Raw genomic sequence first — 17,178 nt, forward strand, 5'->3', positions numbered from 1 at the left:
TAATTATTAAGTGTCTGGTGCTTTATCCCCTATGCCACCTAGCCATCCTGTACATGTACTTTTGTGTTTAACATATTTACATATTATTTTGTGAAACCCATTTTTTTTAAGAGTAGGTATTTCAAGGGGTGGCAAAAACTCTGATTAACAAGGAGAATAATGAATATTATAAGGAGAGACCAAGGCATTCAAATGAGGGACAGAGGGAAAGTGACTTTGATCATTCTTCCTTCTAGACCACCCCCAACCGCAGGCAATCTAGACAAAGAATCTTCCCTTACTCAAACCTGAGTAGAACACAATTGATTGGAATTTATCTTAGATTAAATTCTTTGTAAGGTTCTTTAGTTGACTGGGGTCTCCCACCCAGGATGAAAAGCATATACTCCAGGGGATTTGGGCAATCTCATTCATCTCTGACATCCTTCAGAGACTAAACAACCTACAGTTTTCTGGGGGGGGGGGGGGGGGGGGGGCAAATCTTGATCTTAATTCAGCAACTAATTATAAATAAAAGAGAGAAATAATCATTGATACTGACTTTAAAATTATTGGACCTTCAGAACCCTCTATAGCTTCTAAAACTTTCTGAGCCACTGGGTACTTGGGCTGTACAGATCCAAGTTCTGCCTCAGGGCTCTGATTATTGCAGCTTTCTTGGACTTCCAAGGTTCCCATTCTTGGGGGCCAGGAAAGTGTCTGGCTTTCTTGGGGCTTTCTGACTCTGTAGATCTTTCCAAGGAAGACCTCTGATTTTTTTCCCCCTCCTTATAACAGAGCCCCCTAAACTACTGAAGGGCTGGCTTCAATAAAAGTCATTAACAACCTTCTAATTGTATATCTCTAGCTCCCTCTTATACATCTTTGAGCTGGTTTATTGGTGGCCCTTTTCCTAATGCCCACAGGTTTCTGGTTGTTTTTGCAATTCCAAGGTGGAATAAGTGCTGTATGTTTCTCATTGAATGTCTTAATCAATGCTTAATTTGGATTAAATTTCAGGTTTTTGCTTGAATTGGTATTTGAAAATTGAGTACCTTTGCCCAGGTAGCCATCTTGCTCTTCATTCTCTTGAATTAAGAGGGGTTACTCCATGCCTTCTCATCTAGAATATATCTCATTTTACACTTTCTGTTTATAAACTTAATTTGGTCTTGGCAGAAATAAAAAAAAATAGCACACCTTGTGCAACCTATTTAAAATTCCCCTGTCCTTCATCCTTATCATTCTTGTTGGAAGTTCCTACAGCTAACCTTGACAGTGTAGTTGATAAGCCTGTTCCTCATGGGTTTAGGCTTAATTCATTATGGCAGACTTCTAATCTTTTCTCCCAGAAAAGTGTAACTGCTTTTCAGGGCAATTAGTACATTCCTGTCAAGCTCTAACACAAATAACAGTTGCTTCAGGTGCCTTTGAAAGATCAGCCATTACCAATTACCTAATTACTCCAATTACTTACAATTAACAAGAAGGGTAATTCTAACTCTTCTAATTACCCATTTCTTTTTGTTTTACTTTCTGGAGATAACTTCTTTCCTTGGCAGTTTTATTCATAAAGTTAACTTTTCATCACTGACCCTATTTTTCTAGGTAAATTTTATTGCCATTTTACTTAATTCTACAATCTATCCCATTGATAGTGTTTCAAATAATATTACATATATACATTAATTTGGGGAATATTTATATTACCTTCAGATAAACTATATTACACAGGGAACAAATTCCCCTTCAGTTACTTAGTTCTTCCTTTTTGACAAAATTGTTTTATGGCTATTTCTATAATAATAATAATAATTAATAATAAACAACTGCAAACATTTAAATAGTGCCTACTATGAACTTAACAAATAATATCTCATTTTATTCTCACAACAACCTTAGGAGGGAGATGTTATTATCATAACCACTTTTACAGATGTGGAAATAGAGGCAAGCAAACATAATTTGTCCAGGATTACACAGCCACTAAGTGTTTAAGGTCATATTTGAACTTGGATCTTTCTGACTCCTGGCTGAAAGCACTATCGATTGCACCACCTAAATAACTTTAGATACTTTACATACTAACTTTATTTATTTATTTTTAGGTTTTTGCAAGGCAAATGGGGTTAAGTGGCTTGCCCAAGGCCACACAGCTAGGTAATTAAGTGTCTGAGACAGGATTTGAACCCAGGTACTCCTGACTCCAAGGCTAGTGCTTTATCCACTATGCCACCTAACGCCCCATATACTAACTTTATATCTCATATATATTTTGTCAGGTTAATGGCAAATATTTGATACATTTTGTCATGATAGTTAGTAAATGACATTTCTTCTATAAAATTATTCCAGAATGCTTCTTGAAGGCAGGGATTATCTTTTTTACTTTCTTGTACCCTCTACACTTTTTTTTTTTTGGTTTTTGCAAGGCAAATAGGGTTAAGTGGCTTGCCCAAGACCACACAGCTAGGTAACTATTAAGTGTCTGAGACCAGATTTGAACTCAGATCCTCCTGACTCCAGGGCTGGTGTTCTATCCACTGTGCCACCTAGCTGCCTCTATCCTCTACATTTAACACAATACTTGCTACATAGTAATATATTAATACATGCTTGTTGACTGATTGATATAAAAAGGTTTATTTTGGGAAACTAATCTCAAATCCTATCTTCTTAGTTGTTTGTAATAACTCAATATTTTTTCATGGTTTTGGGGTTTACTAAATATATTAACATTTAATTTACAAATATTGTTACTTTTTTTCTTGCCTTGTAGCTAACTTCTTTCCTTTTAAAACATCTTGATGGTATTGTTTTGCCTCACTGTCCCTTCCCAAATAGAATCCTGTCTTTTGGTAAAGGTTACCATTGACATTTAATCTGCCAAATCTAATGCCTTTTTTCTCAGTCCTCCTCTCTTTCCTCCCCTCCTCCCCTCCTTCCTCCTTTTCCTCTCCCTCCCCCTTACTCTCCCTATTCTTCCTCCTCCCTCTTCTCCCTGCAATTTATGACACTATTGGTCACACTTCTTTTCCTTGATCTTTTCTCTTCTCTCTAGTACTTAGTCTCCTTTTACCTTTTTGACTACTCTTTCTGTGCTCTCTTTCCTGGCACTTTAGGCAGGCTACTGCCCTCATCATAGATATAGACGCCAGTTGGCTAGAAAGCTTGAAGGAGAGTGGTATAGTACATAAAGTACTGAACTTGAGTTAGGCAAATTTAGATTTAAATCATGTCTCTGACACTAGGTAGCTCTGTGAGCAAGCCATATAATAGCTCTAAGTTTTTGTAATGTGAAAGGATTAGAACAGATGACTTTAACCTCTAAATCTAGAAAGAGCAGTTTCTATTGATGGTATATAGGGTAGAGGCACCAACCAGACCAAGGAAAGTCTAAAGCAGAGACTTTCCAAATAGGTCTCTTTCACAAAAATGTGAAAGGAATGAGGAAAAAGTGACCATCCTTCTCCTCAGAACAGGTACCTGGTTGCCTTATTCTTAGAGTCACCTGACTATCAGAAGTCTATCCTTTTTTGGTAGGTACTACTAAATGGACAGAATTTTATCTGGAAAAAAGGCTCAGAAATGAAATATGACCAATATATCTGCCAAAAAAGAACCAATAGTTATTTAGACACAATAAAATGACTAAAAAAACTAACAAAAAACTTCACTGTTGTTATTGAGATATAATCAGACACAATTAAACAAGCAAGACCCACTTTTCCAAATTTTTTTTCCGGTAAGACAGTGGGGTTAAATGACTTGCCCAAGGTCACACAGCTAGACAATTATTAAGTGTCTGAGGCTGGATTTGAACTCAGGTATTCCTGACTCCTGAACTGGTGCTCTATCCACTGCACCACCTAGCTGCCCCAAGACCCACTTTTCTTTTTTCTTTTTTGTGATTTTTTTCCCTTTTTTTAAGATTTTATTTTAAATTTTACAGTTCCCCCACACAATCTTTCTCCCCCCACCCCAAGGCAGTCTGTTAGTCTTTACATTGTTTCCATGGTATACACTGATCTAGGTTGAATGTGATGAGAGAGAAATCACATTTTTTTTTTAGGTTTTTTCAAGGCAAATGGATTTAAGTGGCTTGCCGAAAGTCACACAGCTAGGTAATTATTAAGTGTTTGAGGTCACATTTGAACTCAGGTACTCCTGACCCCAGGGCCAGTGCTCTATCCATTGTGCTACCTAGCCACCTGGAGAAATCATATTCTTAAGGATGAAAAATAAAGTATAAGAGAATAGCAGAATTATGTAATAATGTTTTTTTTTTACCTAAATTAAAGGTAATAGTCTTTGGTCTTTGTTCAAACTCCACAATTCTTTCTCCAGATATAGATGGTATTCTCCATCTCCAAAATTGTCCGTGATTGTTGTACTGATGGAATGAGTAAGTCCATCAAGGTTGGCCAAGACCTACTTTTCAAAAGAGGGAGTTTTTAAAAAAAATATTTTCTCACTTTCACTTAGTGAAATAAATTCCTGGATAGATTTAAAAAAATTAAATTGGGACATTAATGCATTTTGGTGGATTTGTGAATTGATTCAACCATTCTGGAAAGTGATTTGGAACTATGTCCAAAAGGCAGACTATGAACTGTTTAAGCCGAAATATACTACCTGGTTTATATTCCAAAGAGATCATTAAAAAAAGGGAAAAGGACCTACATTTTCAAAAATATTTTAGTATCCTGTTTCATTGTGACAAAATATTGGAGATTGAGGGGATACACATCAATTAGGGAATAGTTAAATAAGTTGTGGTATATGAACATATAATGGAATACTATTGTGCAATAAGAAATGATGGGCAGGCAGATTTCAGAAAAACTTAGACTTGTACAAATGGATGCAGAGTGAAGTGAACTAGAACATTGTACATATTAATAGTAACAGAGTGAGGATTGACTATGAGGGACATATAGTTCTTCTCAGCAACACAATGTTCCAAGATAATTAGAAAAGACTTATGAGGGGGAAAATGTTATCCACATTAAAATGAAGGAAATGGACTCTGAAAGTAGATGAAGGCAGACTTTTGTTGACTATTTTTTTCATGTCATTTTTCCCCCTTTTGATCTGTTTCTTCTTTCACAATTCTGATTGCTATGGAAATATGTTTTACATGATTTCACATATATAATTAGCACATTGCTTACCATTTTAGGAAGAGAGGAGGAGAGGGAGGAAAACTTACAACTCAAAATCTTGTAAAAATGAATGTTAACAATTATCTTTACGCAAAAAAAACTAATAAAAAATTATCTTCACATGTATCTGAGAAAAATAGTATTATTTATTCCTTTAAGGCAAATGGGGTTAAGTGACTTGCCCAAGGCAACACAGCTAGTCAATTATTAAGTGTCTGAGGCCAGATTTGAGCTCAGGTCCTCCTGACTCCAGGGCCGGTGCTCTACCCACTGCGCCACCCAGCCTCCCTCATTCATATTCCAATGAAAGCTATGCCATTCTGGGGACATGTTCAAATAGTTCATTTTCTGAGTGAGTTCAAAAAAACTTCCCGAACCCGTCCCTTTGTAAGCTTGAGGAGTGTGTTACAACAAAGGTCTTACCGCAACCTGCCGGCCCCGACGATCCCCGGGCTTACAGCCCGGGCACACGCGGCCCTCGAGGCGGGCCCTTGGGGCCACGTGAGGGCAGCTCCGGCGGCGCCACGTGCTTCCCGGCCTTGTGCCGCGCGCAGGCGTCGGAGGGAGCCCGGCCCCGCCCCTTCCGCGGACCCCGGGGCACGCCGGGAAGAGGGCGGCCGAGACCCGCCTGCCTATGTCACTGCCGGTTGGGGCGCCATCTTGTTTCTACCTGCGTCGGCGGCGGGGTCGGATGGGACTGTGGCGGCGGCGGCGGCGGCGGCGGCGGTAAGGGGGGCGGCGCGCTGGTGCCCGGGCCTGGCGAGCCCCTCCTCCCCGCGGGCTCCGCGGCGTGTCGGGCGCGGGGCGCCGGGCCGGGGGGATGTCCGCCTTCTCGGAGGCGGCGCTGGAGAAGAAGCTGTCGGAGCTGAGCAACTCGCAGCAGAGCGTGCAGACGCTGTCGCTGTGGCTGATCCACCACCGCAAGCACTCGCGGCCCATCGTCACGGTGTGGGAGAGGGAGCTGCGCAAGGGTGAGTGCGGCGCGGCCGCCTCCGCCCGTCCCCGCCCTCCGCCCGCCTCCCCGAGGCGCAGGTCCCCCGGGCGGCCGGGCCCCGGGGGCCGCGCGCGCCCTCACCCGCCGGGGCCCTTCCTGGGCCGGGCGGGGCCGGGCCGGGCGCCCCGGGAGGGGAGGGGCTGCTTCCGGGACCCACCTGGACGGGCCAGCCCCGCACCCCGACGCTGAGCTTTGTTCCGCCGGCGGGCCCCGCTCGGCGCGCTGCTCCAACTTGGCAGGATGGAACTCGTGGGAGCTGGAATGTTATTGTAAACGTACAATAGCCGCTATCGAGTGTTCCGAGGGGCCCGGGCCTGATGGCATCTTAGAGCCTTATTCGTTCTAGTTCTTTCGGCGGAGGACCGCGTTATGTCCTAGCTTAGATTGGCTCCAAGAATTGTTGATGTCTCAACACATTTACTGCCTCCTTAGCTTCAGTGCTTTAAGGGAACTTCGAGGCTGTTTAGTCTTTCCTCCCTCGTTTTACGGATGAGGCAACTGAGGACAAGTGGAGCCATTTTCACTTCATTTTAATATTTAGTGCCTATTATGTTAGGCCATGGGGATGGAAAAAATAAAACAGGCAAAAAGTCCCTGCCCTCAAAGAGCTTCTACTTAATGAGGGAGACAACGTGATAGATACTAAACAAAAGTTAAGTGACTTTCCAGTCCAGTTAATGTGTTGCTGTCAGGACTTAGCCCTATCCTCCTCTGGTTTACAAACCCGGTGAGTTCTCTTTCACTTTCCTTAAAGAGTGGCCTCTTTAAGGTTAGAGGAAACATCCTTTTAAAATTTGGTAAAAATTTTAATAAAACTGATAAATTGGACTTTTTTTGATTTACTGTGGATGTTTTGCGATTTTGTTGTAATCATTCCATAACCTAAGAGGATCACCATATACCAGGTGCCATGTATGTATGATCTAGATGAGCTGTTTTGTTTCAAAACAGTCTCCGTTTCTTTCCGTATTTCTTACTTGGTTTTGATTGAGAAATATATGCATGCATTTTTTTTTAGATTCATAAACATTTCTGTCTCATTCTTTCTGTATTTCTTACTTGGTTTTCATTGAAAAATATATGCATGCATTTTTTTAGATTCATATACATTTCTGTTTCATTCTTTCCGTATTTCTTACTTGGTTTTCATTGAAAAATATATGCATGCATTTTTTTTTAGATTTCATATACATTTCTGTTTCATTCTTTCCGTATTTCTTACTTGGTTTTGATGGAAAAATATATGCATGCATTTTTTTTAGATTCATATACATTTCTGTTTCATTCTTTACATATTTCTTACTTGGTTTTGATGGAAAAATATATGTATGCATTTGTTTTTTAGATTCATATACATTTCTGTTTCATGCATTTGTGTACCTGGTTTTATCTATTTCACTATAGACAATTTTGTTTTTGTACACTTTGGCTTACATTTCATCTGAGAATACATTTTTTTTAAATACATATAACTTGTCACCCTCAAAAGTTGTTTACTTCTGTGTGTGAAATATGCAAGAACCGTGCTTTTGCCTCGGAGATATGGTTGTTAACAGAATTAACATAATTTTTGAGACAGTAGATATACAAAACAGAATGCTAATATTTGCTTAGGCCCTATACTAGAAAAACACGTAGCTTTTCTTTGTAGTTTTTCTTTAATTACTTTGAAAGTTTCAGGTAAATTAGGGTTTGTTTCTTATCTGCTTACTTTTTTTTTCTGATAGAAATAAATAGTAATTAATGGCAATACCAATGGATCACACTTAAGAAACAGTCTAATGATAGTGAGGCAAGTAAGCATGTTGCAAAGGAGTGATCTCAGGTTCTGAAGTTATAGCAAGACCTGAATTTAGACGTGGCTTCAGACACTATGTGACTCTGAGCAGATCACTTAATCAAAGTCTTCTTCAGTTTCCTCATCTGTTAAATGAGGATAATTAACAGCATCTGCCTTCAGAGTTGTGAGGTTCTGATGAGATATTTGTAAAATCCTTTGAAAACCTTAGTGTTGTATAAATGCTGACTTTTATTGTTGGTGATGTTACAACATTCTCTACATAATCCTCATTTGAATCTCTACAACCCTCTAGGTTTCCTCCTCAGATGAGAAAACTGGGAGTCTGAGATTAGGTGATTTGACTAGAGTTAGTGTCAGAGATGGCACTTTGAACCGAGGTTTTCCTGATCTACCACACCTATCTACTTTAACTATACCATGCTCTCTCAGAGACGGGAGCTATATAATTGGGTGAACTGGATGAGGTAAGGAAGTTTGGTTTCCTTATAGTTTGTTGTAATAGATTTCCATAATGCCTTACATGTAGTAGGCACTGAAAATGTTCCTATTGAAAATATTCATTGTGTTACTTGGACCTGAAATCACTAGTTTCACCATTTGTAGTTGACCACAGGGTAATAAGATTACTCATTCATTTGTTCTGGGCTGGCCTTGTCAGTTATTGTAAAGGCATGACCTAAGTGAAATACAGGCAAATCTCAGTTATCTTTGTGTAGATTATTCATATTAGAGATATTTTGTAACCTACCTAAAATGGGGCTCCTTGAAGCTTTCCCAATTCCTTTATGTTACTATTTGATCTTATAACCTGAGGTAACTGCCTCAGTTTGGCAATTGAAGATAATATTGGTGTGAATAAAAGGAAAAGGTAAGTAACCTTGGCCTTTTTCCTCACCTTAGACCAGGGTGTCACAAATTTCAAGGAAGATATCTTTTAGGGGTTTGCAACTGTTTTTGGTTTGTCATCACTGTTAGTATATAGTAGCACGGATAGCACCTAAAATAGAAGCTGATACTTCCTGAGAAATGTAGGTTTATTGGAGTTTCAGGGTGGTCTGTGATTTTAACTCAGTTGCTTTAAGGTTTTATGAGGTGCATTCAAAATAATAAAATGGACTAATTTTGAATTACATGACTAATTTACTGTATCATTTGTACACACACATGAATTCTCCTGCCTAGTTCAGTAAGCATATCATTGAGTTTAACTTTGGATGCTATTTTCATTACTGATGTGGTCAGTTTTTCAGCTTCACTCAATTCAAGTCACTCAGTTCAACAGGTTTCTATACCACCATTCCAGTGGAGACCTCTCTCTTCCTCCAACTCCTTGACTTATCCTGTTGAATTTTATTGACCTTCAATTACTCCAACTAGTTAACTGAGGGAAAACTAGATGAAATTGGTTTCACTTCTTTTTTTTTTGTTTGTTTTTTTAGGTTTTTGCAAGGCAATGGGGTTAAGTGGCTTGCCCAAGGCCACATGGCTAGGTATGGTTTCACTTCTAAGACAAAAACAGCTTTACCTAGGATGTGTACCATAGTAGGGGTAATAACTTTGTTCATTCCAGTCAAGTATTTAGGAGACTGGTGACTCCTTGGGTAAAAGAGGAGACACATTTGGCCCTTGGTCTTCATAGAGGGGAAAGCCCTTCCATAAAGCTGCTTTTTTAGTTGTTTGGTTCTTGTCCTTTGTTATTGAAAACGGCCAAAATGACATCACTATATTTGAGACAAATTACAGTGTGTCCCACTGTGACTGGTCAGACCAATATGAACTTGGAATGCTTTACCACACATCAGGCACAAATTGTTCATGTGAACACCTGGATGGGTACTCTAAACTTAACAGATATCACTTTTCCTTTGAGTTGCTTCAATTCTGTCTGCCTCTTAGAGTGTAACACCCTCACTGATGAGGGCACGCTATGCTGAGTGGTCCTGTGCCAGGGTGTCCTATGTTGTACAATTGATTCTAAAGTTCTTTTTTTTTTTTTTGATTCTAAAGTTCTTAAGAGAACTTCAGTGTCCCTGTGTGTTACATCTTCTGACCCCTTTGTGAGTACTTAATTATCCTGTGTGAGTTTCCCCATAAAATAGTCTTTTTTGACATTCCAACAACATGGCTAGCCTGTTGTAGTTGCATTCTCTATAGTAATGTTGGAATGCTAGGTAGGTTAGCTCAAAAGAACCTCAGTGTCTGGGATCTTCTGCCAAGTGATCTTTAGAATTTTCCTCAGACAATTTAAATGAAAGTTATTCACTTACAGACATGATAGCTCTTCACTCTACACTTTGTTTTGGAGCCTTCCAAATACTGAGCTAGCTCTGGCAATGCATGTGTCATTCAACCTCATTGTCATGTACACTGCTAAGATAAGTGAACTCAAAACTCAAACCACACTACTCAAAACTTCTCATTGTTGTAATTGGATGCTTCCGTAATATGGATAAAACTGTTCTAATAGAGTAATATATGTGTGATCTTTTAAATGAAAACCTTCTCTTTAAGGGACATTAAGATTTGAGCTTGCAGCTTTTTACCTCTACTTTTATCAGCTGAAGATGGAAGTGAACTTTCTTTTTTTCTTTGAATTTTTTTTTGAACTCTTTCCACATAACATCTAATATTTTGTTTTCTTGGAAGTTGGGAAAGTTTCTTGAAATTCAAGTTTCTCGACTTATATTTTGTATGTTAGTGATTTGATTTTTTAATTTATGGTTTATTTTTTTTTCTGTGGATTTAGGTCAAAACTTGTCTATAGTTTATCTTTTACAGTTATTTCCCATAAGTCTTCAACAATGAATTCATCTGATGTAGACCTTCTAAAAATGATTTCCAGTACTTTTTTTTTTTTGGCTTTTATGAGGCAATGGGGTTAAGGGACTTGCCTAAAGTCACACAACTAGTAAGCATCTCTGCACCACCTAGCTGCCTTGATTTCCAGTATCTCAACCTTCATTGATAGAAATATTCATTGCTAATGTTTGATGCCCTGAAGGAATGTCATTTTTGATTTTAATCTTATATAAAGTTTAACTTAAGTCCTAACTTTCCATATGAAAATACCATAAAAATAGCTTGAGGGTTTTTACTGAAATCTCAAAACTAGCTATTTTGAAAGTTTGAAACATTTTTCTTACACATATGTCCTATACATTCAGTTCAGCACAAATTTTTTAAACATCCTTTGTATGAAGGTATTGTATTATGAGGTGAAGAAAAAAAATCTTTTTTTTTTTTTTTTAGGTTTTTGCAAGGCAATGGGGTTAAGTGGCTTGGCCAAGGCCACTCAGCTAGGTAATTATTAAGTGTCTGAGGCCAGATTTGAACCCAGGTACTCCTGACTGCAGGGCAGGTGCTTTATCCACTGCGCCACCTAGCTGCCCCAGAAAAAAATCTTTTCCTTTTTTTTTGAAGGAATATATATTCTCTGGGGGATTTGACATGTAAACAATTAAATATAATTAAAAGGAGGTAAAGAGGGAAAAGATGTCAGAGTACTGTTAGAATATTTGTGTAGACTAGAGGAATAGATGTGAAAGAACTTCTAAGGGGCAGCTAGGTGGCGCAGTGGATAGAGCGCCTGCCCTGGAGTCAGGAGTACCTGGGTTCAAATCTGGGCTCAGACACATAATAATTACCTAGCTGTGTGGCCTTGGCCAAGCCACTTAACCCCATTGCTGTGCCAAAAAAAAAAAGAACGAACTTCTGTCAGTTAGATATATTTTATTTAAGTGTTCTTTGGTGAGGAGGAGGAGGAGGAGGAGGAGGAGGAGGAGTAGTAGTGTAGATTTCCTATGTGTTAGTTAGGTGAGACAGGGCCGTGGCTATTATGCCAATGGTGTTTACTTCAAACATTTGTGGAAGCAGAAGTTGAGGTCCTATTCTTCTGATGTCTTTAAAAAAATTAGCAATCATTTTTTCCTTTTTCTCCTATCTTACTGCTATTAGAGGAAAAACAATAAAAATGAAAAAATATGTATCATGCAAACCAAACAAATTTCCTTTACTGTCATTTCTATAAATGTGGGGCTCAGTTCTGGGACTTTTATTTATCCTCTCTTTTAGGAGGTAGGATTGAAAGTTGCTTCATCAGTTGTCTGGAATTCTGATTGAGTAATGCATTAATCAGTGTTTTTTTTAATCAGTTTGTGTCTTTATTGATCTTTTTCATTAGAATAGATATACAAAAGCAGATTGTATAGTATTAAACCAGAATATGGCTTGTTTAAAATGAATGAGTTATGTCTCAAAGATTCTAAAAAATGACATTGTAGAGCATTATATTACACAGGGTATACAAAGTTCAGCTTATGTGGGATGATCCCTACTCTCATGAAACTTTTATTGAACTGATAAAACTACTATACAGTAATATGTGAAATTACATCAGAAAGGTATAAAACAAACTCTTGTGTGGAGGTGGGAGTAAGAAGGTCTTTACTGACAGAAGATCAGGCAATATCATGAAGTAATATTTTCATTGGGAATTTTAAGTTTGAGTAAGGAATTCAGCAGGTGAAGTGGGGAAGGCAGAGCTTGCCAGGTATAGAAGTTTGTGTGTGCTGACCATGTTATGTATTACTTGGCTTAATCTAGTCAATAAATTCTAATGGTTCCCCACTCCTCCAGGATCAAATATAAAATCCTGTTTGACTTTCAAAGCAGATTTCTACCTTTCCAGTCTTCTTACACCTTATTCCTCTCCATCTATTCTACAATTCCGTGACCCTTGGTCTCTTTGTTTTCCTTGAAAAAGACACTTTATCTTCTGACTGCATTTTCAGTGATTGTCCCCCATGCCTGTGATTCTTACTGTTGCTTCTTGACTTCATTCAAGTCTCAGCTAAAAATTCTACCTCTGCAAGAACTTTTATTGATATATATCTTGTTTGTACGTAATTATTTTCATGAGACTCTCAGTTTCTTGAGAGCATTTATGTGTCACTTTGTGTCACTTGTGCTTAGCATATATGATTATTTTTTTCCAAAGATTTTATTTATTTTGAGTTTTACAATTTCTCCCCTAATCTTACTTCCCTCCTCCCACCCCCCACAAAAGGCAATTTGCCAGTCTATACATTGTTTCCATGGTATACATTGATCCAGATTGAATGTGATGAAAGAGAAATCACATCCTTAAGGAAGAAACATACAGTATAAGAGATAACAGATCAGACAGTAAGATAATCAGTTTTTTTTTCTAAATTAAAGTTAATAGTCCTTGGTCTTTGTTCAAACTCCACAGTTCGTTCTCTGGATACAGATGGTATTCTCCATTGCAGACAGCCCAAAATTGTCCCTGATTGTTGCACTGATGGACTTGAGTCCATCAAGGTTGATCATCACCCCCAAGTTTGCTGTCAGAGTGTACAATGTTTTTCTGGTCTGCTCATCTAGCTCAGCATCAGTTCATGCAAATCCCTCCATGCTTCCCTGAATTCCCATCCCTCCTGGTTTCTTTCTCTTTTTTTTGGTTAATATGGCTTTATTTATACATTTCTAAAATAATTCTTGTTTAAGAGTAAACATAATGCCCCTCCCCCCACAAAAATAGAACCTCATGAGAAATAAAGTAAAAGAAAGAAAAAAATGTATTTCAGGTTTGTGTTCTGATACCATCCAACTCTGTCTCAGATGCATCACATTCTTTATCATAAGACTATTACAGAAGTTACTTCCCTATTTTTCCACAGTTGCTGATGCTGATTGTAATTCCCTCCATCCATTCCTCCCCACTACTCTATATTATATTTTCTCTCTCCTTTCACTAAATGTGCTGTAGGGTAGTTGAGTGGCAGAATGGACAGAGCAATGGCCCTGGGGCCAAGAGGCCTCAAGCCCACATACCACCCCAGAGACCCAGCACCTGGCCCTGTGGTCCCAGACAGGCCACCCAATCCCAGCACCTTGCAAAAAAGTGAAAAAGAAAATGTGTTATATCTAACTACTCTCTCCTTTGATCTGCCCTCTCCTCTTATCACTCACGTCCCCCTTCTCCTTTTTTAACTCTAAATATCTATACCCTATTGAGTATGTATGCTGGTTCCTCTCTGAGCCATTTCTGATCAGACTGAAGGTTCCCTCATTCCCCCTAGTCTTCCCCCCTTCCATATCATTATAAAAAAAATCTTTTATATGAAATATCTTAGCCTATTCCACCTTTCCTTTCTCTTACTCCCAGTACATTTCCCTTTTAGCCATTGACTTCATTTTTACACTATATTATATCTTCAAATTCACCTCTCTCTCCTGTGCTTCATCCATAAAAGCTCCTTCTACCTGCTCTGTTAAATGAGAAGGTTCATATGAGTGTTATCAGCATCATTTTTCTATGCAGGAATACATGCAGTTCATCATCATTACTCCCTCATAATTTACCCTTCCTGTCTGCTCTCTTTGCTTCACCCAAGTCCTGTACTTGAAAGTCAAACTTTCTGTTCAGCTCTGGTCATTTCAATGGGAACGGTGGAAATTCATCTGTTTTATTGAAAGTCTGTCTTTTCCCCTGGAAGAGGATGTTCAGTTTTGTTGGGGAGTTGATTCTCGGTTGCATTCCAAGCTCTTTTGCCTTCTGGAATATTGTATTACAAGCCCCAGCCTTTGATGTATTTGCTGCTAAGTCCTTTTCTGATCTTGATTACAGCTCCATGCTTTTTGAATTGTGTCCTTCTGGCTGCTTGCAGTATTTTCTCTTTGACTTAGGAGTTCTGGAACTTGGCTATAATATTCCTGGGGGTTGTTGGGTTTTTTTTTTTTTGGATCTCTTATCTGGGGAGATTGCTGGATTCTCTCAATTTCTAATTTGCCTTCTGCTTGTAGGATAGGGCAGTTTTCCTGTAGGAATTTTTTAAAAATGAAGTCAAGGCTCTTTTCCTGATCATGACTTTCAGGTATCCCAATAATTTTTAAATTATCTTTCCTGAATCTGTTTTCCAGATCAGTTGTTTTTTCAATGAGATGTTTCACATTTTCTTCTAATTTTTAATTCTTTTGGTGTTGAAGTATTGTATTTTGATTTCTTATAAAGTTATCAGCTTCCTTTAGCTCAATTCTACTTCTGCAGGATTTGTTTTCCTCAGAGTGCTTTCTTATCTCCTTTTCCATCTGGCCAATTCTGCTTTCTTCTCAGTAACTTTTTGAGATATTTTATCCATTTCACCTAAGCTATTTTTTAACATGTTATTTTTTTCAGCTTTTTTTTTTTGGATCTCCTTGACTAACCTGCTGACTTCTTTTTCATGTTTTTCCTGCATCTCTCTCATTTCTTTTCCCAATTTTTCTTCTATCTCCCTTACTTGATTTTCAAAATCTTTTTTGAGTTCTATCATAGCCTGAGCCCAATTTCTTTTTTTCTTGGAGTCTTTAGATGCAGAAGCTTCGACTTCCCCATCATAGACAAAGTATTTGTCAATGATCAGGTTCCTTTTTTTTTCCTGTTTACTCATTTCCCCAGCCTGTGCCTGGTTTTGGGGTGCTTCCTGAGCTTTTGAGTATTATCGGGACACCCCCACAAGGACCTCAGTGTGTGGGCCTCTGACTGCCCTCCTGGTCTGTGAATGACCACAAGTACACCCCTCTGCCGTGGGGCTGGGGTGGGGTCCCTTGTTCTATGGGGGACCTAGATTACGATCAGTATCTAAATGTGGTCAGAACCCCAGAGTCCTATTCCAGGGACAGAGGACAGACCTTGGAAGTCTCCCTGCACTCCCTTAACTTTGTTGGACTGAGCATTTAGGGCACACGCAGCTGCCTAGAGGCTCCAGTTTACCAGCTCTGTGGGCCATTACCTGGATCTAGGCTGCTGCACTGAGGGCCTGGGCTTCATGCTTGCTCTGGCAGAGGTCTCCTGCTGATCTTCCAAGTTGTGCTTGGTGTTCCTGGGGTGCAGGTCAGGAACCTGTTTCTGCTGTCTGGAGCCACAACTGAACTTTCTTCACTCTGGCGGGGCCACCCCTCTAACCCCATGTAACAGAATTTTCCCACTATTTTCTAGGTTACCTTGGGCTGGTACACTGGAGCTTTCTGTGGGTTCTGTCTCTTGAAAATTTAGAGTCATAATTTTAAGATTTTTTGAAATATTTTGGAGAGAGCACCTAGGAGAGGCTCTTCTCCTGCTGCCATCTTAGCTCCACTCCCCTCTCCTTCCTGGTTTCTAATAGAACAATAGTGTTCCATAACATACATATACCTCAATTTGTTCAGCCATTCCCCAATTTATGGACATTCACTCGATTTCCAATTCTTTGCCACCACAGAGCAGCTATGAATATTTTTGTACGTGATGTTTTTACCCTTTTTCATGATCTTTTCAGGGTATAGACCCAGTAGTGGTATTGCTGAAAAAACTATCTTTAGAAAAAAGAAAGGAAAAACTATGCTCATGGTCTCCATTTCCTTCCCTCTTACTTTTCAAGTCCCTTGTTGTCTGCATTCTTACCTCATTAAATAAAGTTGCCCCTTCAAAGTTACCAGGCATCTTTTAATTGTCAAATCCTATGGGTTTCTTGATCTCTTCTGCAGTTGACAGCTTTGGATCAACCTCTCTGCTCCTAGGCACTCTTAACTTCTGTGAGCATTTATGACACAACTGACTAGTTTTCTCTTTTATCTGACCACTGGATCAGATTCTCCTTCACTGGATCATTATTCATGTCCTGGCTTCTAACTGTGGTTATCCATCTATGTGATTTTGTTGGCTTCTTTGTGTTCACTTAAGATTAATCTGGAAGGAACTCTGTATTTTCTGGTTTAGCTCTTTTTTTTAATAGATGGGAAAACAGATAGGAAAGTTATAACTTTACAAGGTCACACAGATACATTGAAGCAGGCATTGGATCCAAATTGAAGCAACAAACAAGTCAAAAACTTTAAACATTTACTGTGAGTTGCTTTGTGTTAAACACTGGGGGATGCAAATTATGTGCAAAAAAGGAAAAAACTGTTCTCTTTCACGAACTTTGACATCCTAATGGGGGGGGTACAACACAAAAGGGAGATGAAGAACAGTGGGGGATGGAGAAAATGTGAAATCTGGGAAGTCCTTCCCCTCAGTGGTTTAAAACAGATTTCTTGACTCAGTTCTTTCCAGGAGGCCTTTATTTACAAAATAAAAAGGTTTATGTAGCTATAATTGGCTGTCATTTAGTCTTTTGGCCAATTTTTCTGGACATTCTTTTCAACAAATATTTATTAAGGGCCTAATTGGGAATATAAAGCCATAAAGAATCATAAAA

General features: G+C 39.0%; 1 protein-coding gene across 3 annotated transcripts in view; it reads left to right on the forward strand.

Moving 5' to 3' along the window:
- Positions 1–5,870: 5,870 nt before the first annotated feature.
- RPRD1A (regulation of nuclear pre-mRNA domain containing 1A) overlaps positions 5,871–17,178 on the forward strand; it is a 96,992-nt gene continuing 85,684 nt past the window's right edge. For all 3 annotated transcript variants that reach the window (XM_074199901.1, XM_074199902.1, XM_074199903.1), the window contains exon 1: positions 5,871–6,115. In XM_074199901.1, coding sequence (XP_074056002.1) covers positions 5,965–6,115 — 151 coding nt within the window. In that variant the 5' untranslated portion in view covers positions 5,871–5,964. The remainder of the gene's footprint in view (positions 6,116–17,178) is intronic.

Source organism: Macrotis lagotis, chromosome X, assembly GCF_037893015.1.
Source record: "Macrotis lagotis isolate mMagLag1 chromosome X, bilby.v1.9.chrom.fasta, whole genome shotgun sequence".
In the NCBI taxonomy this organism is placed as follows: Eukaryota; Metazoa; Chordata; class Mammalia; order Peramelemorphia; family Peramelidae; genus Macrotis; species Macrotis lagotis.